This window comes from Carcharodon carcharias, chromosome 11, assembly GCF_017639515.1.
Source record: "Carcharodon carcharias isolate sCarCar2 chromosome 11, sCarCar2.pri, whole genome shotgun sequence".
Taxonomy (NCBI): domain Eukaryota; kingdom Metazoa; phylum Chordata; class Chondrichthyes; order Lamniformes; family Lamnidae; genus Carcharodon; species Carcharodon carcharias.
Genome location: NC_054477.1, coordinates 12,953,641 through 12,979,411, shown reverse-complemented (window position 1 = coordinate 12,979,411; position 25,771 = coordinate 12,953,641). Strand labels below are relative to the sequence as shown.

General features: G+C 45.3%; 1 protein-coding gene across 1 annotated transcript in view; it reads right to left on the bottom strand.

The window, feature by feature from the left end:
• Positions 1 to 961: 961 nt before the first annotated feature.
• capn5a (calpain 5a) overlaps positions 962 to 25,771 on the bottom strand; it is a 109,949-nt gene continuing 85,139 nt past the window's right edge. Inside the window, exons 5-13 of the mRNA XM_041198997.1 lie at positions 25,441 to 25,633; positions 24,004 to 24,197; positions 21,859 to 21,936; positions 18,880 to 19,075; positions 15,163 to 15,285; positions 13,156 to 13,352; positions 8,470 to 8,591; positions 4,787 to 4,923; positions 962 to 3,238 (exon numbers count right to left, since the gene is read on the bottom strand). Of these exons, the coding sequence (XP_041054931.1) occupies positions 3,056 to 3,238; positions 4,787 to 4,923; positions 8,470 to 8,591; positions 13,156 to 13,352; positions 15,163 to 15,285; positions 18,880 to 19,075; positions 21,859 to 21,936; positions 24,004 to 24,197; positions 25,441 to 25,633 (1,423 nt within the window). The 3' untranslated portion in view covers positions 962 to 3,055. The remainder of the gene's footprint in view (positions 3,239 to 4,786; positions 4,924 to 8,469; positions 8,592 to 13,155; positions 13,353 to 15,162; positions 15,286 to 18,879; positions 19,076 to 21,858; positions 21,937 to 24,003; positions 24,198 to 25,440; positions 25,634 to 25,771) is intronic.

The following is a 25,771-nucleotide window of genomic DNA, read 5'->3' as shown; positions in this document are numbered from 1 at the left end:
GCAGGGGAGAAATGCAATTAGTTGGATAGCTCTGGGAGAGCCAGTACAGGCACGACGGGTTGAATAGCCTCCTTGCAAGCTTTATTATTCCACCATTCTACAATAGGTTATGGAGGAACTATTTACTCGGGTGGGGAAATCAAGAATGAGGGAATATAATTTGATATCTTGGAGTGGGATCACGCAGGATCAGCAAGTACATCTCCTTACAGAGGAGTAAAAGCATGGGACTCTCTTTCATCAAAATACTTTGGACACAGGGGGTGAATTGGAGTTTCAAGACTGATGCCAATAGAGTCCTGTTCAGGAAGGGAATCAGGGATATGGCACTAAGGTGGGATTGGAAGTTGAGGTCCAGATTAGATACGATTGAATTGGAAAGGTGGAAAAGGCTCAAGAGGCTCTATATTGTCCTCCTGTCCCTATATACATTTCAGTATCTCCTGAGCTGGAGATTAAGCCTCTTTGGTGGGTGTGGATCAGAGGTATTTAATTCATGGTGTACGTGACAAGTGTGGAGGTCTTCTGGCACAGAAGCATTCCTGCCTCTGAGCCAGTAACTCCAGGTTCAAGTCTCACTCCCGGACTTGTTGGCCATGGAAAGTTAATCCATAACATGGCCAAACACGTTGAGGATCAACCTGCAAATCCTTCCAACACAGGCTGAGGGTAGGTGGTAAGAGTGGGAGAGATTCCTGGTTAACCATGTGATGGAAAGGAAGTTGGAGACTCTACCAAAACTATCCAGAGCTCCAGACTGCAACATGCATGTAAAGTGTGTGTGTTACCACATCAACTTGGACTCCCTGAGTGAATTGTAACACGTCACCACCGCCTGTCTAGGAATGCTTGATGTTGGCAATGGGGATACGTGAAGTTAGAGGAGTGTTTTGTTGCTCAGTGTTAGGTACAGATAACCAGGCTTTTGTAGAAAGAACGATTGGCTTACAAACTCAAATGGTGCCAGAATTAAAAGATTTATCACAATTCACCACCATTTTGACACAGAAAATATATAGATGAGGAAATCTTAAGCACTGGGTTTAATAACTCTGCATCTACTGGTCCCAAAGTTCAGGACAATGTTACATGTTTTAATTAATTGTGTTTCTTTTTATTAAGTTTTCCTCCTTCACTTTTTAGCAATTCTTACTGAAAGTATCTGGCAACCACCCTGCGTTTGGCAGGAGCGACCAGGCCCTAAATGCAACTGAAGCCTTGCTCTGTTATCCAAGACAGCAAAGCCCCTTTATAATTGCTATAGGCTTGTCTCACCCCCACCCCCACCCCATTTAAAAACAGGATAATCTCTTAGTGCCTTAGCGCAAATGCAGGCATTCTCTGGCTCCTGCCTTCCCCTCGGAAGCATTTTCCAATAACAATCGCTGGTCAGCGCTCAGGATTGGGAAGCACAGCTGAGAATTGTCCCTTCGCTTACCCAGGAGCCTTGAGGTGAGGTTTTGGCTGACCAGGAGCCCAGAGCTGAGGCCTTGATTAATCAGAGACGGTTTTTTTTTAACCAAATTATAGTTTTTAAACAATCTACCGCCTTCTTTCATGATTTTTCTGCAGGGAGTGGGGACGAGGAGCTTATGCACCGATTCACGGGATGCTAATTTTGAACAGTTATTTGGGAATATTCCCCCATACACACATTCATCGTACAAAATCATTCCATCACGTCAACTAGAAGGTCGCTATGGACGCAACAAGTCCATCAATAAGTACATTCCTTCTTTTATAATTGGCACAAAAAAAACTTCCCATGCGTAAAAAAGTCTAAAAAGACTGTATTAAAAAGATAAACCAATGTTAAGGTTTGATTAAAAAGTAAAACTAACACTTTTTTCATAAAATGGATTTAAAATGCTATTGTGCAAATCGTGCCGACTTGCTCAAAATGCACGTCCTCAAAAAAAGGCCCCTGGGTCACAAAATGGCTTCCCCATGATATTGTGGCACCGACGAACAGTATGACACATGGGGTTACTAATTTGGGGCCATGTAAGAGAATGAGGGCCAAGGTCCTAACACAAGACACTTTCAAGGTTCAGAAGAACGAGAGAGGGAGAATGGGACTGAATCATAATCGGTGGAATAGTCAACAGCAAGTTTGGGTTTATAAAGGGCCAGGATAAGGGAAGGAGTGCCACTGGGAAAGAAGGAGGGAGGTCGACACGAATTGATGCAAGGGAGTATATATTGTTGTGTACTTAAACTCTGAAGTGAAATGAAAAGAGAACACTGGCAGAATTGGAAACGATCACACAATTACAACTGATTACAAATGCAACATGTCAAAATGTTAATGCTCATCTTTCTGATGGCCTGTTCTTCACTGTAAGCCTCTGGACAATGATTGCTTGTGGGTTAGGCAATATTGTGGGGGGACAGAGAGAAAGGAGGGGTAAGAACTGAGCCTTATCCTGACTCCAAGAAAAGGAGACAAGTTATACACTATCCACCAGGAGAGAGATGCCGGACAATGACTGTGACTGGAAGGGAGCTACTTTCTTTATTCTCACCACCTTCCCCTTCCCTTTAGTGAGCGGAGGGGATTGGGGGGGGTGGGGTTCGTACTGAGCACGCTGGGGTCGAGTCCAACCATAGGATCCCTGCTTTTTTTCTGGCTGAGGTTAGAGAATTCAGCACAGGCCAAAGCTCAAATCTGGTCTTCATGTCTCAGTGTCAATTCAGCCGAACCTCCGAGTGAGCAGGACGCCTTTAGGAATTGGAATAACCTAGCAGAGTAACCTTGGGGAGCATGCTTTAAGTGGCCTTCGTGACTGGAGGGGGCATTAAACAAGAAAGGACATCATACAGAATAAAGTCTACTGGGGTAGCCTCCCCAAAAGGGTCCCAGTGTCAAGGAACAAGACTCCGAAAGGGGAAGGGTTTAAGGAGTTTGGTGTGATGATAGTTGGTTTGGGGCACAGGTCTGCATCCCAAGAGCCTTTTTCTGTTCCTAAAATTTCTTATCTGCAGATCCTAGTGGACCTGGCCGAACCCTGACTTGCATCTTTCATCTTTCCGACAGCGACGAGTGTTCCAGAGCTTAGATGCCGGCCAACTCGTGGCTACTGCTGATTTGCAGACTGATGGTCCCGGGAAGGTCATTGTCCTGTCGGTTGCCCTTGTCTCTCAGGTGAAGGGTGTGATGTGGCTGGAGGTCACTGGGGTCAGCGATCACAGTCACTTGACCAAGGAACTGGTCACTAATGACATTGCTGTTCCAGATCTAGATCAAAAAAAAGAAAACGATGAATAATTAATTAAAATCTATTTGAATATTGCTGAAAAGAGAGATGTTGCTGAAGCTCTTTATCTTACACTCATCAGGGCAAACAGAAGAGTGCAAAATTTCAGACAATCACAACAATTTATACTACAGGAGAAAGGGATGTTGATTGGTTGACAAGTTGACTTGGATTGGTTGAGGCGTTGCCGTAGAGATAGCAATGGAGAACTATAGTTTCCCCAAGCTCCCTTGTAATTCAAAGAATTCGCAAAGTTTGAACATATTCCTCTTATTTGCTCAGAATGAGTCCTAAAAACTATTTCATTGATTATAGGATGAGAGCCAGAGAAAATTTCAAAACCTTATGATGAGTTCTTTAAATCTTTGCCATATTTGTGTTAATAATTGCAGGGAGAACTTTCCTACCGTTCAAAATAGGGGCCATAGGGTCTTTTACGTCTACCAGAGAGGGCAAATGGGTCATAGTTTAATACACTACCTGAAAGATGGCACCTCTGACAGAGTGGCATTCCCTCAGTATCGGCCTAAAACTTCATACTAAAATTTCTGGAATGGGGCTCGAGCCCACGATCTCCTGACTCAGGATGAGAGAACTACCCCGAACACCACCTACCCCCGCGCCCCCAGCTCTGCACCCCCCCCCCCCCCCGGAGACATGACTAACAGAGTGGCAATGGGCGCAGAACCCTGGGTAGATGGGAAAGGGTTCTCCTAACAGTTCACCCGCTGCTCAGAAACATGAGCCGTGGATGGTATCAGATATGCCAACCAGGGTGCAAGATGATGATGCCAAGAATTTTCTGTTATGCACTGTGAGAAGGAAGCTTAGTCAGGGTGGGGTGGCACTACTGCAGAGCACACAAGAGAGGGGTTTAATGGTCAAGGTGATTCCCAAGGCTGACTTCAGGGAGTCACCAACCAGGGTGTTCTAGTTGATGGCAGGTAGAGGTGGGGATGGGGAGAGGGGGTGGGGATGGTGTTAGTGGGTGGGACTAATTGGCTAGCTCTCTCAGACAGCTAGCGCAGGGGCATGGTGGGCTGAATGGCCTCCTTCGCCACTGTTGAGATTCCATGTGTTCTGGGCTCTTGACCTCCTACACCAACTCTCACCTTGGCATTGGGCCGGACGCACAAGACACCCACAGCATTCCCAAAGCTTCAGCTTGGTGGAGGTGGTGGGATCAATAAGCAGGGGGCATAGATTTAAGGTTAAGGGGCAGGAGGTTTAGCGGGGATATGAGGAAGAATTTTTTCACACAGAGGGTGGTGGGAATCTGGAACTCACTGCCTGAAAGGGCAGTAGAGGCAGAAACCCTCATAACATTTAAGAAGTATTTGGATGTGCACTTGCGATGCCATGGCATACAAGACTATGGGCCTAGTGCTGGAAAATGGGATTAGAATAGTTAGGCACTTGTTTGTCTGGTGCAGTCTCGATGGGCTGAAGGGCCTTTTTCTGTGCTGTAGACCCCTATGACTATGACTATGACTTGGAAAGGAAGGGCAGGCACGGTAACCCTTTCTCACCTCAATGCGGATGGGCTCTTTGGGGTCCTTCCTGTAGAAGATTCCTTTGACATTGAACTCGGGATTCAGTGTGTCCTTATGGATGGGCGATTTGACCTTCTCACGCCCACAGCGAATGATGACATACGGATCAGCACCTGCACAATGATAGAGGTTACTAAACCATTCCCAGCTTCACCAGACAGACTCCCCCATTGGCAGAGCATCATAAAACCTCAGCACACTTCGTCGCAGGGACATGGGGTTTTCTTTTGGCGTCTAGGCTATTGTTATTATTTTAAGGCACCAAGTCCCGTTCACCCATCACCTTCTGTACTTAAAAACAAAAAAACTGCGGATGCTGGAAATCCAAAACAAAAACAGAATTACCTGGAAAAACTCAGCAGGTCTGGCAGCATCGGCGGAGAAGAAAAGAGTTGACGTTTCGAGTCCTCATGACCCTTCGACAGAACTTGCGTTCTGTCGAAGGGTCATGAGGACTCGAAACGTCAACTCTTTTCTTCTCCGCCGATGCTGCCAGACCTGCTGAGTTTTTCCACCTTCTGTACTTGCTGATTACCAGTAAGACAGCAGCTCTATTGTTTTCAAATCCCTCCACTCCCTCCTTATCTCTGTAACCTCCCCCAGCCCTCCAACCCGCTGAGGTCTCTGTGCTCCTCCAGTTCTGGATTCTTGTGTTTCCCTGATTTTTAATCTCTCCACCATGCCTGAATCTGCCTATAGGCCTCAATCTCTGGAATACCCTCCCTAAGCCGTCTCCACCTGTCTCCTCCTTTAAGACTCTCCTTAAAACCTAACTCTTTGACTGAGCCTTTGGTCACCTGACCAAACATCTCCTCCATGTTTTTATTGATAATTCTCCTGCGAAGCACCTTGGGACATTTTGTCAGGCTAAAGGCACTATATAAAGGCAAGTATCCCCACATGGAGAGTGCCTCCAATTCATTTCTTTGCCGCTCCTATTCTATTGGCAGCCAGGGTTGCGAGAAAAAAAATAGAAATTCCCTCTATTGTTTCCCATACGTCCCACTACTTTTAGATCAGCTTCATCCACTTCAAATAATTCTCCCCTGATTGCACTGAAGGGAAAATATTTACAGGGCAATGGGGAAAGAGCAAGGCAGTAGGACCAACCAAATAGCTCTACTAAAGAGCCAGCACAGATACAGTGGGCTGAATGGCCTCCTGTATCTTTCTATGATTCTAGTGCTGGTTCGAAGCAACGTTCCTATAACTGTTGTGAAGAGATTGTGGTGTAGTGGTAATGTCACTGGACTAATAATTTAGTAGGCCCAAGCTAATGCCCTCGGGACATAGGTTCAATTCCCACCATGGTAGCTGATAGAATTTAAATTCAATGAATAGATCTGGGATATAAAGGTAGTCTCACGACAACTATTGTCAATTTTTTTTGGTTCATTCATGGGATGTGGGCTTCACTGGCTAGGCCAGCATTTATTGCCCATCCCTAATTGCCCTTGAGAAGCTGGTGGTGAGCTGCCTTCTTGAACCGCTGCAATCCATGTGGTGTAGGTACACCCACAGTGCTGTTAGGGAGGGAGTTCCAGGATTTTGACCCAGCGACAGTGAAGGAACGGCCGATATATTTCCAAGTCAGGATGGTGTGTGGCTTGGAGGGGAACTTCCAGGTGGTGGTGTTCCCATCTATCTGCTGCCCTTGCCCTTCTAGGTGGTAGCGGTTGTGGGTTTGGAAGGTGCTGTCTAAGGATCCTTGGTGAGTTGTTGTAAAAATTCATCTGGTTTTTCACTAATGCCCTTTTGTGAAGGAAATTTGCTGTCCTTACCTTGTCTAGTCTACATGTGACTCCAGACCTACAGCAATGGCTCTTAACGGCCCTCTGAAATGGCTGAACAAGGAAATTAGGGATGGGCAACAAATGTTGACCTTGCCCGCCACGTCTACAACCCATGAAAGAATTTTTTAAAAATTGGAAAGAAACGTCTTTTCCTCTTCCAATACATTTATCCAGGCAGCCTCCCACAATTGGTCTTTACAGGCTATTTGCTGTCCAATTGGCTACCTACCAGTGCAAGCAGGTAGCCCTATCAAGCCCACCTCTCTCCAGATGTTGCCAGACATGCTGAGTTTTTCCAACACTGTCTTTATCCCTCACGGTTTTAATCTCCTCTCAACCTTCTCTTGTCCATTTGGGACTGCTTTCTGTCTCTATAACTGAAGTTTCTCATCCCTGGATCCATTCACGCCAATCTGTTGTGCACGCTCTCAGTTTTCCGAGACTGGTGATATCCATCGCAATGCATTTTTTATTAAAAACCAGTGATAAAGTGGCAAAAATCGGACTTTCATCAAACATAAATTACACTTAAAATCCCACTGATCTCGTGGCCACTTTCGGGTGAATTACAACATAAATACAATGCATTCGAACAGGAGCTCCAGGCCACTCCTTTGTTAATTAAATTAACCGGGGGATTATCCTCCAATGACCTACTTAGCTACCCATTCCAATGTGAGATTGTATTTGGTACAAAAGAATTGTCTGGCTGACGCAGTTTAACTTGAAGCAACGTTTACTGTTCGGGTAACCATTGGGGCTTCAGCAGCCAGTGAGTGGAACACTCGTGCCTTATAGAACCAGCTCAATCCTCATTCCATTGAGCTGGATACCGGGCTATGTTTCTGCAATGGAGAGATGGTCTGTTCTGCTGGATTATCACTCAGGGAGCAGAGGTGGAGGTTGAACCATGCACACACAACCACCCCCCCGGCTCCGCTTTTTTTCCCCATTCTTTTATGGGATGTGGGCATCACTGGCAAGGCCACTTTTTGTTACCCATCCCTAATTGCCCTTGAACCAAATATTTCAAAGGACAGTTAAAAGTCAACCACGTTATTGTGGGTCACGTTTAGGCTGGTCTAGGTGAGGACAGTAGATTTTCTTCCTAAAGGGGATTGGTAAACCAGATGGGTCTTTACGACAATCATTTCATGGTTACTATTGCTGAGACCAGATTTATAATTCCAGGTTTATTAATTGAATTTAAATTCCACCAGCTTCCATGATAGGATTTGAACCCATGTCCCCAAGCATTAGCCTGGGGTCTCTGGAATACTAGTCCAGTAACGTGACCGCTACGCTACCACCTCCCAACGTCTCTCCACGATGCCTTGCAACACCTCCTTTCATGATGAAACCCAAGTTTTCCCTCGCTCTTTCTGCCTTAACCGGCTTATATGACAAGTTGTGGTCACATGTGTCGAAGGATCCTTGGTGAGTTGCTGCAGTGCATCTTGTAGATGGTGCACATTGCTGCCACTGGTGGTGGAGGGAGTGGATGGTGAAGGTAACGGATGTGGTGCCAGTTGAGCTTCTTGAGTGTTGTGGGAGCTGCACTCCTCCAGGCAAGTGGGGAGTATTCCATCAAACTCCTGACTTGTGCCTTGTCGATGGTGGACAGGCTTTGAGGAGTCAGGAAGTGAGTTACTCGTCGCAGGATTCCTAGCCTCTGACCTGATCTTGTAGTCACTGTATCTAAATGGCTAGTCCAGTCCAGTTTCTGGTCAATGGGAGCCCCCCCAGGATGTTGTTAGTGTGGGGGGCGGATTCAGCAATGGTAATGTCAGGTTGGGGAGATGGCTGTACTGTGATAGGAGCTCTCTGTCACGGCCCGGCGTTCAGAGTAGATATTGTGTGTGATACCTGCAGTTCCATCCTGCTGGGCCAGTCCGCTCGCAGAGACCACGTGAACCTGAGTCACCACCTTGGGGTGTCCACACAAGCCCGACCAGCACGTCCGAGGTGGCTCATTAAGAGTTAGCTCCCTGCGAAGGCCACCACAAACAAAAAAACAAACACAACAAGGAGCACAGGTTGGAAATTAAAGTAACTCGTACAACTGAAGGTAACCGTCTTAACGAGTGCCACCTAAAAAAAAAAAAATCACAGTAACGTTCGAAAGCAAGTGATCCTGTTCCCAACTGCACCCGGCCACACAGGGGAACTCCCTGTCACCTTCAGGAGATAACAGGAACTTTGAAAACCAATCCAAACAATATTCTGGTCAGTGGAGCCCTCACCTCTTCACTCAGGAACCAAAACAGGGTATGGGTTGGAGTCGGTTATCATACCCTGATGGCCTGTTGCATTATACTTTATAGGTGTTGTTTTATTATTTGGAACTTGGTGTTAGGTGTACACAGGTGAAGTGTGTAGGTGTATCAGGGTGCAGCTTACACAGCACACCAATAGTTCACTGAGGGACAGCGGTGCTAGGAGAGATGGCTGGAGTGACAGAGAATACAGCTGGAGCAATGAGTGTAACCAGAGAGAGATTCACAGTGATAAAGAGGCAGGGAGACAGATATAGACCAACAAACAAAGGAAGAATGGCAGGCAGAGAGGGAAAGTCGGGGGAGGTAAGAGAGGGAAAGTCGGGGGAGGCAAGAGAGGGAAAGTCGGGGGAGGCAAGAGAGGGAAATTCGGGGGAGGCAAGAGAGGGAAATTCGGGGGAGGCAAGAGAGGGAAATTCGGGGGAGGCAAGAGAGGGAAAGTCGGGGGAGGCAAGAGAGGGAAAGTCGGGGGAGGCAAGAGAGGGAAATTCGGGGGAGGCAAGAGAGGGAAATTCGGGGGAGGCAAGAGAGGGAAATTCGGGGGAGGCAAGAGAGGGAAATTCGGGGGAGGTAAGAGAGAGAAATTCGGGGGAGGTAAGAGAGAGAAATTCGGGGGAGGTAAGGGAGAAATTCGGGGGAGGCAAGGGAGAAATTCGGGGGAGGCAAGGGAGAAATTCGGGGGAGGTAAGAGAGAGAAATTCGGGGGAGGTAAGAGAGAGAAATTCGGGGGAGGTAAGAGAGAGAAATTCGGGGGAGGTAAGAGAGAGAAATTCGGGGGAGGTAAGAGAGAGAAATTCGGGGGAGGTAAGAGAGAGAAATTCGGGGGAGGTAAGAGAGAGAAATTCGGGGGAGGTAAGAGAGAGAAATTCGGGGGAGGTAAGAGAGAGAAATTCGGGGGAGGTAAGGGAGAAATTCGGGGGAGGTAAGGGAGAAATTCGGGGGAGGTAAGAGAGAAATTCGGGGGAGGTAAGAGAGAGAAATTCGGGGGAGGTAAGAGAGAGAAATTCGGGGGAGGTAAGGGAGAAATTCGGGGGAGGTAAGGGAGAATTAGGGACAGAGAGAAAGTCAGGAAGAGGGAGTGAGAAAGTCAAGGGGTAGAGAGATAAACAGGGAGATATAGGGGGAGAGAGGGAAAGACATGGAAGGAGGGAGATCTGCAAAGAGAAGAAAGACATGGAAAGAGACACAGAGAGAGATACACACACACATGCAAAAGGTAGAGAGGTACACAGAGTGACAGAGACAGAGAGAGTGAGAGAGGGGCAGGAAGATAGATGGACAGAAAGAAAGACAGAAAGGAAGAGAGAGAAATAGAGATGGAGAGAGACGAACATACAGGCAGAGAGAGATGCGGTGAGAGACGGGGAAAGAGAGAGAAACACACAGTGAGACACAGAGAGAGAGACACACACACGAAGAGAGAGATACACACGGAAAGTAAGAGAAAGAGAGAGGGATGCACAAATAGGGAGAGTGAGACACACACCCACAGGGAGAGTGAGTGAGAGACACACGCACACACACGCAGGGAGAGAGAGACACACACACTCACAGGGAGAGAGAGAGAGAGAGAGAGAGACACACACACACAAACAAGGACAGTGAGAGAGACACAGAAACATGGAGAAAATGACAGAGGGAGACAGTGGTACAAGGGAAAAAGAGACATGAAGTGAGAGAGAGTGACACCCAGGGATGAGAGAGAGGGACAAAAAGACAGAGACACATAAGGCAAGAGAGAGAGAGAGACAGAAAGACATGGAGAAAGAGAGGGATAGAGAGAGAGAGAGAGAGAGAAAGGGACATGAAGCAAGAGAGACACACAAAGGGGGAGGGAGAGAGATAGAGACATAGAAAGAGACAAGAGGAGAGAGAGGGCACGCGAGACATGGAGTGAGAGACAGCAAGAGCATGAGACATAGTACAAGGGAAAGACCGCGTAAGACATGGACAGAGAGAGAGCACGAGATGTGGAATGAGAGAGTGTGAGAGAGAGAAAAGAGTAGCAATGAAAAATAAAAAGGAGAGAAAAGTGAAAAAAAAAGGGAGAGATTCCCAGATCTCAGTGCGATCAATAAGCAAGACAAGTGAATCATAATGGAATTGAGTTAGGAAGCTCCAGCCTATGCACTCTGCTGTCATAGAATCAGAGTGCCATGATGGCACAGGGGAGACCATTCAACCCATTGAGTCCATACTGGCTACCTGTGGAGCAATCCAGAGACCATGGGAAAAAGAAAATCAAGCAAATGACGAATTAGTGGAAGAAATACACCGGACATCTTCTGGGTAGGTTTCCCGGGATTTAAGAAAGCTGGAAAGTAACAGTTCACTTCTCCAGGGCTCAGCCATCATAGCTGGGGGAGGGGTGAGGGAAGAGCACAGTGGAGGGTCTTCCAAGGTTCCCCCAAGCTCCTGTTTCCCCCCCACCCACACCACCCCTACCTCCTGAGAGGATTGAGGGAAATCAGTGTTCCTGTTTTTCCCAAATCACTGTACCATGACAGCCACCACCGGACAGAGAGCACAGGTAGGCATCAGGCAAGGCTTGTGTTTGACTGTGACAGCTTCTCCTCCCTAACACCAAAAGGCAACTTGTGTCTTTTGGACTCAAGGAAGAATGGCTACTTTGTTAAGTTGCTTAAGGAAAGGCTAACAACCATGTTCAGGGCTCAGGGAACAGGACAGGGGGAGAAGGCAATGAGCAGATTCTTACCCTGAATGGCCGTGATCACTTGTTGGAGACAATACCACCATGTCATCATCACCACAGCACCGGCACCACCACCACCACGGCACCACCACATTCACCAATGTCACCACCAACCATGCCACCAATGTCACCAGCATTTCCAGCGCCACCATCTCCACCCTATCACTTCATGCATATTAAGCTAATGATCGCAGCAGCAAAAATAAGCAAACAAACAATGTGCAGCAGTGCAAGAAAGATTACATAGAATTTACAACACTGAAACAAGCCATTCGGCCCATCAATGGTCTTCATGCTGGCCTCCTCCACACTAATCACTTTCTCTATTGTCTTTTCCTTCACATAGGCATCAAGCCTATTCAATACTTTAATGCTGCTTCAAGCACTCCATGCCAGTGTGAATTCCACATTCTCTTCACACTCTTTTGTAAAACAAAAACTCCTTTTTCATGCTTTGTTTCCTCTGTCGGTGATGATTTTTTAATTATGCCCCCTTGTTCTGGACTCATTCAGAAATGGAATCAAATTCTCTTCATCCACCCAGATCAAGGACACAATAGGAGCAGGAGTAGACCATATGGCCCCCTGAGCCTGGTCCACCATTCAATACGATCATGGCTGATCTTGGGCTTCAACTCCATTTTACCACCCGCTCCCCATATCCATTAATTCCCTGAGAGACAAAAAATCTGCCTATCGCAGACTTAACTATATTCAATGATGGAGCATCCAGAACCCTTTGGTGTAGAAAGTTCCAATGAGTCACAACCCTTCGAGTGTAGAAATTTCTCCTCATCTCAGTCTTAAACAATCAGTCCCTTATCCTGAGATTGTGCTCCTGTGTTTCAGATTCTTTGACCAATGAAAACATTCTCTTGGTGCCTACCCTATCTAGCCCCTTCAGAGTCTTATGTTTCAATGAGATCGCCTCTCATTCTTCTAAACTCCAGTGAATATAGGCCCAATTTACTCAGCCTCTCACCATAGGACAATTCCCTCAACTCTGGGACCAACTTAATGAATCTTTGCTGTAGTACCACCTATGTGAGTATATCCTTCCTCAAATATGGAGACTAAAACTGCACACAGTATTCCAGATGTGGTCTCACCAAAACCCTATCCAACCCTTTCATCATTTTAAAGACCTCCATCAGGTTCCCACTCGCTCTTTTCTTATCCGGAGGTAAGGGTCTCAGGCTGCTGAATTGTTCTGTCTCCTCCATTCTGACAAAATCCTTGTAAGTCTTTTCTGCCCTTTCTCCAGTATTTCAATAAGTCCACTGAGCAAAGACCAAAGATCAAAGAGGGGAGAGCGGTAACACAGCGGAGGAGTGCAGGACATTGCAGAATGCAGGCGAGAGGCAGCTGAATCCTTTCAGCATGAACAGAGAGCAGCAGGAACGTGAAAGAGAGCTCGGAAGTGTGGAACATGCAGACACACACACGAAGCCAGAGGAGAGGCCGGATTCTCCTGCTTTCCAGAAGAGCAGCATTCTAATCTCACCTCTTCCATCATCTCAAGGTCTGCTTTTCACAGGAGTTCACTTACACTCGAGGTCTTACCTGAAGTTCGATGGCACATCGGTGAAGATCCTCAGTAAGAACTCGCCCGGTATGCCTGGCTCAAAGGTGGTTGGGATGATGACGTAGCGACCCTGTGGGAGCAGTTCCCGCAGGAAGATGGTCTTGGAGTTGATGTAGACGGAGCTGGCCACCTTCTGCTGAATGGAGTGCATCCTGTAGTTACGGTTCAGTTCAACCTGTCAAAGCCAATTCACTTCAAAGTCAGTGGAGCAGAGAGAATAAAAGGTACCGATAGTTTCACAGCGATCAGGAGAGTATCAGCCATGGCTCAGTGGGTACAACTCTCGGCCTCTCAGTCAGAAGGCTGGGAACTGGAGATCCACTCCAGGAACTTGAGTGCAGAATCCAGGCTGTTGCACCCAGTGCAGGACTGAGGGGAGTGCTGCTCTCTTGGAGGTGCTGTCTTTCAGAAAAGATGTTAAACCAAGGCCCCATTTGTCCTCTCAGGTAAAAGATCGTAGGTCTCTATTTTGAAGAGCAGAGGAATTTACTCCCCGCAGTGTCCTGGGCCAATATTTATCCTTCAACCAACACCAAAACCAGATGGCTGTTTGTGGGAGCTTGCTGTGCACAAATTGGATGCCGCATTTCCTAAATTACAACAACCGGTTGCCAAGTACTTAAGGAATCGCCAGGATCATAAAAGCTGCTGCATAATGGTAAACCCTTTTCTATTTAAGATGGCGATGACGATGCCACACTGGGTTCAAGAATGTGGACTACCAATCTGAGCAAGGTTAGGTGGCACAGAAACCATTTGGAAATCCTCTCCAATGTGTCCACACACAATTTGTCTGGTGTCAATATTGGGCAACCTGCTCCCAATCAACTGCCCGATTATGAGGTGGAAGACACGTGATTAGATGGGGGGGGGAAATGCTGTTTGCGCTGATGGGAGAGTGCAATATTCAGGTGAACAGGGGTTAGTGGGGAAATTGGCTGAATTAGCAACAGAACAGACCGGCATTCAAATCGAACCCAGGCGAAGGCTTGCTCTGTTTGTTGGCTGCAAGGGTCACACGTGAAAACCTGTCTGGAGTGACATGTAGGCCAGACCACGCAAGGACAGCAGATTTCCTTCCCTAAAAGGACATTAGTGAACCAGATGGGTTTTTACGAAAAACAGCAGTTTCATGGTCATCATCGCTGACTATAGCTTTTTTTTCCCATACTTATTTTAATTAACCAAACTTAAATTGCCCCAGCTGTCATGGTGGGATTTGAACTCCTGTCATGAGATCATGAGTCCAGGCCTCTGGATTACTAATCCAATTATGTGATATTCTAGTAAGATATTCACTTTATTATTATGCATATGGAAAATTGTTTGGGGTACATCGTTCATTGATTAGAATAATATATGTAAATGAACATTAACAATACAAGAAAGAAAATTACCCCATCAGAAAGATCCAACTTTAATTAAGTATGTATTGAAAACTATTCTAATGTATTAAGACCAGTCAGTGAGTCCTGCCCTGAGCGCATATCCTCGTCCATACATCAAACTCCTGTTAAAAATTCTTCTGGAGGAAGGCACAAAATACGAGTTCAAGAACTGATTTGCCCAGCATTTGATGGGTTTTTGCTTTTTCCCCCTGAACGCATCCAACAGTAATTTTTTTTGTAAGTAATACTGAGACAAGGAGTGATTCTCATTCTCCATGACACTCTTTACTCGCGTCAAAATTCTTCAAGAGCAGGTTTTGTCAAGAGAGATCTGCTCATCAAATATCCTTTCTGCCTGGTTCAAAAATATATTATAACACAATGTGCAATAACATTGATAGATAGCATAACCACAATTGTACCAGGTGACTGGTATCTCTGCCTCTCCACTGTGCCCAGCTGGCATTTTACTAGGCATCAGGGTCAATATTAGGAATGACGCCACACAGCATCTTAACACGGCATTTAAAAATTCACAGGAAACATTTCAGCCCTGGCTTTCCTCACCATTGAGAGAGATTGTTCAAATGATCTTACCCTGTACACCTCAAAACCCATGGAGAGCTTCTCACCCCTGCCCTGCTTTCGGCTGTATCGGATATCTTTCTGCTGCAGGCAAATCAACACTTCATCCTCTTCCTTTTTGACATCAAATACGTACTGTGGAATTAAACCAAACAGAACACAACTTTAAAACACAAAGTGAACAGTAACCAATGCTCCACACTGGGTGGGTGGGTGGGTGGGTGGGGGGGGGGGGGGGGGGGGGGGGTGGTGGTGAAGAGGGAAGAGGGGAGAGGGGAGGGGAAGGGTGTTGTATTGTCACAGAAATAGTAATCCAACATAATACTCTTGAGGACCTGGGTTCAAATCCTACCACAGCAGATGGTGAAGTTTGAATTCAAGGAAAAATCTGGATTATAACCATGAAACAATTGCTGATGGTCATAAAAACCCATCCGGTTCTGCCATCCTTACCTGCTTGAGCCTATGTGTGATTCCAGCCCCACCAGCCACGTGGTCCTTTTTAAGTCCTCTAAACAAGGACAATTAGGGATGGACAATAAATGCTGGCCTAGCCAGTGATGCCCACATCCCATGAGTGAATTAAAAAAGAACATTCAGAGATGGAAACCAGGCAAGAAATCTTTACATAGTCATATTCATTCATGGGTTGTGGGCATCACTGGCATGGCTGGTATTTATTGTGCATCCCTAGGTGCCATTGAGAAGCTGACAGTAGAGCTGCCTTCTTGAACTGCCACAGACAGTACAGTGAACCACGCTTGCAGCAGTTTACTGCAGCTGAGAGCCTTGCTGGGCCAATTCAGAGGGAAGTTAAGAGTCAACCACATTGCTGTGGGTCTGGAGTCACACATAGGCCAGACCCAGGTTAGGATGAAAGTTCATTAATGTCCTTCAGGTAAAGAAATCTAAGTGGATTTTTAGTGACAATCCAACAGCTTTATGGTCACAGTTACTGATACCAGCTCTTTTACGTCCAATTTTTTAGAAGCTGAGTTCAAACCTATTAGACCTGCGGTGAAATAACCAGCATGAGTATTATGAATCGCTGCAGCAGGAGTCTCTTGGGACAGTGTAAGAAATGCCCTTTGAGTCTGATCACTTTTATACACCTTTCACTTGGGTGCAGAATCAGGAATAATGAAATTTAATGGATCAGAAGCTTCTTCATACCTATCTGTCTCACCTTCCTAAACAAGATCTCCCCACTCCTCCAATTCAGGCCTCCTGCACATCCCTAATATTCCTCACTGATGACTGTACCTTCAGCTACCTGGGCCCTAAGCTCTGGGATTCCCTCTCCATCTCTCTACCCCTCCATTCTTCCATAAGGCACTCCTTAAAACCTGCTTCGCTGACCAAGATTTTGGCCACCTCGCTCTCCATCTCCTTGCATGGCTCAATGTCACATGTTGTTTGATAACTGTAGTAATTACAGTATTGATAACCATAGGGCTGTAGCTTTAAGAATAATCCTGTGTTGCAAGATCACTTGATCTGTGTAAACCAATGAGTTAGCAGCGCGGGGAACCTCTAAGAGAGAGTTCTTCTTCAGTTATGGAGTTTGATGCACACGTGTAGTTGCTGCTGCTTTCTTGTAAATAAAGTTCAATGTGCCCACCAAGAAAAGTTGCCTGGAAAATCAACTCTATAACAATAACAAAGTGTCTTGGAATGGTTTGCTACATTAAAAAGGTGCTATATAAATGCAAGTTGTTATTGACACCTGGATCAGGCTTGGTTGTTATAAGCCAACAGTCAAATCATCTTAGACTCACAAGTGCAGAAAAATCACTCAGGCGAGTAGCAGAGGGCTGTCCATTCTGGTGAGACAATGCCTCAGTGGCCAACATCTTCTCGAGTTGTAAAATATCACTGTATAATAACCTTATAAAATCTTTAGTCATTTATTGAATATTATAGAAATAGGTCTCTCTCTTCAAAAGCAGTTTATTTGTAGCCAGGGACAGAGGCAAACAGAGATAATAGCCAAGGATAACAATGCTCTCCAGAAGGCCGTACCGAAGTGACATTTGTCCTGGTGTCTACAGGCCACCTTTTAGGCATTCCAGAGATGATAAGATGGATCCTCATACCCTCTTTTAAAACAAGTCTCTGGCAGGAGTTAACAAGTGGCACCTAGTGTTAATGATATCTTAATTATATTATCAAGGTTAAGGGCTTGGATTGGTTAAGTACCTTGAACACATATAAAGAGACGCTTACTCCTTCCCAAGGGATTGATTATTAGTTTATTTTATTTGTTTATTTGGTTTATCAGAAGAGTATAAAAGAGATACTTTTAGGACGCTGGGCATTAGTAGGCAGGAGGTGGACATATGTAACGCTGCTTTCTGCAAATAAACCATTTATCAAGAAAAGGTTTTGGGTCCAGCTTCATATTTCACCATCTGGTTCGGGATCCAATTACCACCCATCATGAGATGAGCTGAAAGATGACCTTGAAGCAGGGTGATGGGCCGGGAACCTTGGGTATCTGTCCTTCAGTGATTGGATAAATGGGATCGACAATGGACACCAGCCTCTAAAAATAAGGCATGCGAACAGGTGCTCGGGAGGGAAGCGTTGAGCCTTCTTCAGGTGGAGGCAGGCCAGGGGAGAGCTTCCTAATACTTTGGTCAGCTCAGGAAGGCTCAGCACAGAAGGGATTGCCACCACCAGCTCACTCTATGTCATATCCATCTGTTCATCCTCTGTAAATAGCTCTTTCCCGTCACAGGTGGAATTTTTTTTCTGTTTATTTAACTTATCTGGTCCACTGTTGCTTCTTAATAAACTGCTTTAAAATCACATGAACGCTCAACCTGTTTTTGGGTAATGTGTGACTCCCAGACCAGAGTCGAAAATTACCGACTGAAGGACAACAACAGATGGGAAGGAGTGGGGAGTAGAATAAAAATAGGACACCAAAATCGCAAATCACTGACACAGACCTAGTTAAATACTTCTCTACTACTAAGTGAAATGCCACCACTATTGTCAATGAAGAGGGCATTGCATTAAAATTTTTATTTATTTCATGGGGTGTGGTCATCACTGGCCAACATTTGTTGTCCATCCCTAATTGCCATTTGAGAGCAGTTAAGAGTCAACCATATTGTCACGGGTTGGGAGTCCCATGTAGGCCAGACTGGGTAAGGATGGCAGATTTTCTTCCCTAAAGGGACATGAGTGAACTAGATGGGTTTTTACGACAGTCAATGATGGTTTCATGGAAATTATTTCTGAGGCTAGTTTTCAATTCCAGGGATTTTTTTTCGATTGATTTATTGAATTTGCATTCCGCTAGCTATCATGGTGGGGATTTGAACCTGTGCCCCTGGAGCATTAGCCTAGGCCTTTAGATTAGGAGTTCAGTGATATTACCACTACACACAGATTTTCCAAATATAAATCGCTGGGCAAAACATTCAAGGTGAGCTAATGTCTTCCAGTCACCTGTGGACCCTTCGAGACAGTGAGAGACGAGTCAATAGATTGCATTGTTTCTAATGAGGTCAGTCTCCCGCATTGAGGCAGGGTGAGAGACAATCTTCTCTTTTCCTCACATAAACCCAAGCTTGTTGCCAACAAAGCATTGCTCCCCAATTTACCCCCCCCAACCCCTCCACCCCGGCTTTCCCTCCTACCATTTCCAATCCTCCCAGCATCCTGCACCTCAAAAGATACATCAAAGTTTGAAGAGTCTGGCAGGATGCTGTCCCTTACTTGTGGATTCTGCAGAAAGGTTTCTCGGTTGTTGATGCATCCCCCAGCACGGTTTTGCAGCGGGTCCTCGTGTCTGGTCCACGTGCCCTTTATCATGGCCTCCTCCCAGGTCTTGTGGAAGCTGAAGAAGGAGGTGTTGATGATACGACAGACAACAAGGTCTGTGAAATTTGTACAGAAATCGTCAAACGACATCCTGAAACCCAAATAGGCACTGCAGTCAGATTTCCGTGCAGCTGGGTATAAAAGATTTCATGGCATCACTCAATACAGATCAGGGGAGCTCAGCCCAGTGTCCTGGCCAATATTTCAACTGACATTACTGAAAATAGACTGGCCATTATCACATCGCTGCTTGTGGGAGCTTGCTGTGCACAAATTGCTGCATTTCCTACACTATAGCAGTTACTCCACTTCATTGGAAGAATAGCACTTTAGGTTGTCTTCAAGTTGTGAAAGGCGCTACAAAAAGGCAAGACCTTTCTTTATTTCTTATCTTGAAGGACGTTTTCCCAACAATACAAGAACCTGCGCCTCCATGTGCCAAAACCATTTTTTTTTGTACATTCATGGGATGTGGGTGTCGTAGGCTGGGCCAACATTTATTGCCCATCCCTAGCTGCCCTTGAGAAGGTGGTAGTGAGCTGCCTTCTTGAACCGCTGCAGTCCATGTGGTGTAGGTACACCCACAGTGCTTTTAGGGAGGAAGCTGCAGGATTTTGACCCAGTGACAGTGAAGGAACGGCGATATATTTCCAAGTCAGGATGGTTTGTGGCTTGGAGGGGAACTTCCGGATGGTGGTGTTCCCATGTGTCTGCTGCCCTGATCCTTCTAGACGGTAGAGGTGGCGGGTTTGGAAGGTGCTGTCTAAGGAGCCTTGAAGATTTGCTACAGCGCATCTTGTAGATCGTACACACTGCTGCCACTATGCTTGGGGGTGGAGGGAGGGGTTGCTTAAGGTGGTAGATGGGTGTAAGATTTCGATAATATACTAATTTTAAGATTTTATATTAATTAGAACTAACATTTTTGGTATCTCATACTAACCACATTTTATATAGACTAGCTCAAATTCTTGTCTACTGAGAGAGAGATATGATTAAACAGTTAAATTGATCAGGTTGCTGGGAATTGCAGCTGTCTCAACAGCTTAAAAACAACTCAAGGCTGTTAGTACTAAGTGAAGAATTGTCTTGCTGATAAGAATTAGCTAACCAGCTTGTCCGGAATGTTCATGGCCTGCACCTTTTGTTTTAAAGTCGCACTCAAGGTCTATGAAGTCTCAACATGAATCCCACCCCATAGTGATAAAGACTAGTTCCATTATACATAACACACAAAGCTTTTAATTAGAATAGTTTGCTAACATATGGACCAGTTGAGCATACTCAACACAGTAAGGCATTTAAGACATCTTCTTTGCTATCATTCCTGTTCCACCATGAGAGACACCTCTTAATGCCGCTACAACAACTCAAAAAGGCCAATTAGCCATACTTTGTGATAAGAGGCAACATGGTTATGGGACTAAAAACAGAAAATGCAGGAAAAGCTCAGCAGGTCTGGCAGCATTGGTGGAGAGAAAAACAGGGTTAAATTTCTACTTCTCTTTAGCTCTGAAGAAGAGTCATATGAACTCTAAACATTAACTCGGTTTCCCTCTCCACAGACATCATCCAAGACAAGACAGCCCACCTGACCAGCACCTCATGTGAGAATTTGGACCTGATTAAAATTTTTTCAGCATTTTCTGTTTTTATTTCAGAGTTCCAGCATCCGCGGTATTTTGCTTTCGTTGTCATGGGAATGTCATTTGTTATTCTAATTCATGCAACACCTAGAGGTACCATTGGGTACAAGGAAAGAACATTCGCTTTTCAGTTACTTGCTATGCGACTTGAGCCATGGAGGTAAAGATAAAGCTAGTGAGTTCACTTTTGACCAATTGAAAGGGTTAATACAAGCCATGTCCAAATATGGCACAAGGGCTTTCAGAATTAGCCATAAAAACCAAAGTTTCAAGACATCGGGAGCACTGTTATCACCATTGCTCATGTGGTGACAACTATCCCGAGATGCAGCTCTAATTATGACAAAGACAAAGGCCTCACCTGTGCTGTCAGCAACTGAGGGATTCTGGACCCTCAGAGGGATAAGAATAGCCTAGCTCTTTTCACTGCCTTTTATTAGGTACATTTACCATTCTTGCTTAATAAGTTCTACTTTGATTCACTACACCTGAGTGTACCTTGCAGGTCAGTCCAGTAAGACCCGTAGAAATTGTGAATTTGGGATACAAAGTTAAATTGACCAAAGATACCAGAAGCCCTAAATTTTAATCAGGTCCAAATCCTTACGTGAGGTGCCGGTCAGGTGGGCTGCCTCGTCCTGGATGATGTCAAGATTTCTGAATGTGATTGGATCTGCACTCAGCCACGCTCACCTTTCTCCCTGTTACAAAGCAAGGCCAAATGGCCTTCTCAAGCTGCTGTCCCTTGTAGATGCTGGACAGGCTTTGGGGAGTTCACCACACTCAACAGCACCAGGTAGGCCAGGGTCAAGGGTCAGAGTAATTCAAGCTTTTCCTACACTAATCCAACAACCAACCTCACCTCCAGCCTCAGATGAACTTTCTGTTCCAAACTTGCAGCATTTCCAACTGCTCACAGCAATTGTGACTGGCAATTCAAAGACTTGTGCTCACTGCGAGAAGGTGGTCATAGATCCATCCCTCAGTTCTTTAGCCCTCCCAGCAAGAGAGTAGCCTTTTGCTCCTTCATTTTCTTCCTTTATCCCTTTCCACTCAAGGTGGCAACTCGAGATTCCTCAGGTATACTCTCGACACGAGTCCCCGACAACAGGAACTCAGACGAGACCGCTGATTACCCCCGGAACCGTCCAAGTTCCTAAAGAAGGAACTTTAGAAAGAATTTGATCCATCGCTGGTATCCAACAAAAAGATCCTCTTGAAGACTCACCAGAACTCCCCATCATCCCGCACAGTGACACCCATAGTCTCACGCTCCCCTTTGCTGACCTTCTGCCACTCCGGAGAGCTGTGAAGACAAAGAGTTATTCTAGTCTTACTCGGACCTGTATGGAATAGGTCACATAATACTGTATTAAAACAGGACAAACAATGAGAAGGATCTGTGCAGCTAATGAAAGCTGCTAGCCAAGGTTATTCACTTTGAAGGATTTTCAATTTTCAGGGCACAATAAAAATTAAGAAATTAGAATTAATGAGGAAAGTAAAGCAGACTGTTCTCACTCATAGGCTAATAAATGCACTTGTCAGATGAGAGCATTGAAGAGTATTACGTAGCATTTGTAATACAGAAGCAGAATAGTTGGCCTATCTGGTCCATGTCGGTGTTTAAGTCCCACACACGCCTCATCCTACCAGCTATCTTTCTATTCCTTTCTCTCTCACGTGTTAATCTAGTTTCCCCTTAAACGAACCTATGCTATTCTCCTCAACAGCCTTGTGGTAGCAACTTCCCCATTCTGACCAGCCTCTGCAGAATTTTCTCCTTAATCCCCTTTTGGATTTATTTTCATTATGTGGCTTAGTTTTTGTCTCCCGCACACCACAAGTGGGAGCATCTTCTCTACATCTGCCTGTAGCATTCAACTGTTCAGTGTTTGATTATGTATTTGTTTACAATTGATGCTTTGATTATGTATTTGTTTACAATTGATGCTTTGATTAGTTAAACCTGGTTGCAGACTCAGAAAAAGGTAAACAAAGGTAAACCTCTTATAGAAAGAGCTGGAAGCCAGAGCTGAAGAATGGAGTAGACATTTTAAAGCACTGAATACAACTTGCTACACATAGGACTGAATTTTCCCCCCGGTCTAGATTGATCGTTTACAACCCAGAGAAGTCGCCTCCTGCCATATGTCATTTTGCTCAGTCAGCACATCTTTCTACAGGATAGTGTGAATGTGTAAATCTGAAATAAAAACAGAAAAAGCTGGAAATACTCAACAGGTCTGACAGCAAGTGTGGAGAGAGAGAGAGAGAGAGAAAAACAGAGTTAGCAGTTCAGGTCTGTGACCTTTCATCAGAACTGGAAAAAGTGAGAGGTGTAATAGGTTTTAAGCAAATACAGAGGCAGGGAAAAGGGGAGAGGGTGAGAAAGAAAAAAGGGTAAAGGTGGAAGATCAGGGAGATTAAGTGACAAAGGTTGAGGTTGCGAGGCAAAAGCAGATGGTAATGGAACAAGTAAGGAAACAAAAGATGGGCCTAGAAGAGGTGTGAATGGCAGAATTGTGAATTGCTGCTGTCTGAAAACACAAAAACAATACAAAATCGGAACAGAAACAAAAAAAGGGGCCAGAGATTATGATTTGAAATTGTTGAACTCGGTGTGGAGTCTGAAAGGCTCTAAAGTGCCATATTATTTTATTCATTTCTCCCTCATCCACCTATCCCATAAATACATCCATGCTGGTCACCTCAACCACTCCATTCGATAGTGAGTCCACATTCTCATCACTCTCTGGCTAAGGAAGTTCCCCCTGAATTCCCTGTTGTACCATTAGTGACTATCTTACATTGAAGGCCTACTCTTACTATAACAAAGTCTGTCAGCTCTTTCTGTTAAGGTTTACAATGGAGATCACCCACTTGGTAAAAACTGTACCCTGGTATGAAGTCATTATTGGAACATAAGAATCTTTAGGGATAAAAAAAAAAGCCTATTTTCTATTTTAGATCTTTCTTTCCTCATTTCCACCTTTCCCTTTGCTCTTCTTTGCCATGTCCCTCTTGCCTTTTTTGGTCTTTGGAAGCTTATCTAACTGCCTCTGAATCTGAATTATTATTGTCCAGAAAAGAGGGGTGACTTGATGCAAAAACTAAGATTATGCATGCGTCTGATTGGGTAGTGTTGCATATATTAGAGCTATGCAGAGATTACACAAGTTTCTATGGGAAGAATTATCCTGTTGGCGAGCGGGAGCAGGGCCTGCTCGCTGACGCGTAAAATGATGCACGGTGACATCATGCCGAGACCATTTCACCCTACGCTCTCACACCAGTGTGTAAAGGCCGAGTGCCCTACGTCAGGTCTCCACACATAAATCTCCCCTTCGCCAGGTTTAGAATTTGGCCTCACCTATCACTCCATGCGCCATTCCATTCTTTTTGACCCCATGGGTTCCTCATCCTGATCATGAAGAGCTTTTCTGCTTTGAAGAAGGCGAAGAGACCGTGCCCAATTCGTACTTTACGGACGTCAGTCACGGCATACGCGTGACCTTTCACTAGGCCAGTGCTCAAGCGGGTTTCCATCTCGGCCGCCGACGTGACCTGCAGTAACCGAAAAGCCAAGGAAAGCTGATTAACAATGTAACGCACGGTCCTGAGCTCCGTGTCTCAGAAGGCCCCAAGTTTGGGCTGTGTTAGCTGCAGAAATAGTGAAAATTCAACACCCCGAACCAAATAAATCAGACTGATGGGGAGAAAAGAACAACTGGGGACTCATTCCCAATTCCTTTCAACGACTCAAGCTTATAAGTATACAATGTCCGTCCTCCAGAACTAAACATGAAAAATGACTCCAACTGAGTGCAGTGTCAATTCTTGTGCCCTTAGAATGGTATTCCAGTAAGAGAACATAAGAACTGGAGTGAGCCATTCGGCCCTTCACCACTCAGCAAGACCATGGCTGATCTTCTACCTAAACTCCTTCCTGCATTATCCCCATGTTGTGATTTGCCTTTAAGGGATAGCAGCATGACATCACTAGAAGGGAAACGTGTCATGTGATCCAGTCTTAGTTTCACTTGTGCTTTTGACTTCGAGCTTTTTACCTGTGCATAACTGTGTTCACGTGCCTAGTCTTAATAAATGGACACACAACATGTTTACCCAACCCCTTATGAGTGATTGGTGCCTTGTGTCTTGTAAAGTAAATAAGCCCAAGGTATTATATCATTTTAATAACACGACAGCCATATCCCTTAATTCCCTCAGTAGCCAAAAAACTGTCAACCTGTTTTGAATATACTCAATGACTAAGAATCCACAGCCATCTGGGGTAAAGAATTCCAAAGGATTCACACCCCTCTGAATACATTTCTTATCTCAGTCCTAACTGGCTGATTCCTTGTTCTGAATTGGTGACCCCTTCATAATAACAGGCAGAAGGGAGGTGGGGGGAGGGGAGGTAGCATTTCACTTGTGCTTTGAGCAGAACATGTACACACATACACATGGTTATAAACCATGTAGGGCCATTTAGAGCTTGCAAAGACTCCATATAAACACAAGCCTTTCCCGGTTTAACTTCTCGACTGAAAGATGGCATTCCTAACAATGCAGCACAGCCTCAGAACTGCACTGGAGCATCAGCCTGGATCTCGTACTCAGGTCCCTGGCGTGGGACTTGAACCCACAACCTTCTGACTGCAAGATGAGAGTGCTACCCACCGAGCCACACCCAACACAATATGGAACAGGCTGCAACTACAAAGGTAATCCCTGTTAGTATCAGCTCTCTAGTCAATAGCAACAAGCGGCAGAAGAAGGTGGAAGCAAGGTTAATATTTACCCTGATCGAGCAGCTGATGAGACCCTCACGGCTGTATACCTTGAGGAGCTTCTCAAACAGTTGTAGTCTCTGGTCCTCCAGGCTGGCAAAATTCCCCTGGACCAGGTCAATTGGCTCTGATACACCACCTGTAAAATCCACCAATGCATCGGCAGTGTTCCCTCCATCCAGAGACTCGTAACAGCCCGCTAGTCTGAAAAGGGAATAAGCCAGATGGTTTCAACTGCAGCAACTTGCATTTATATAGTGTCTTTAACATAGAAACACCCCGAGTGCTTCACAGGAACATTATCTGACAAAAGTTTGACCACAAGCCATACAAGGAGCTATT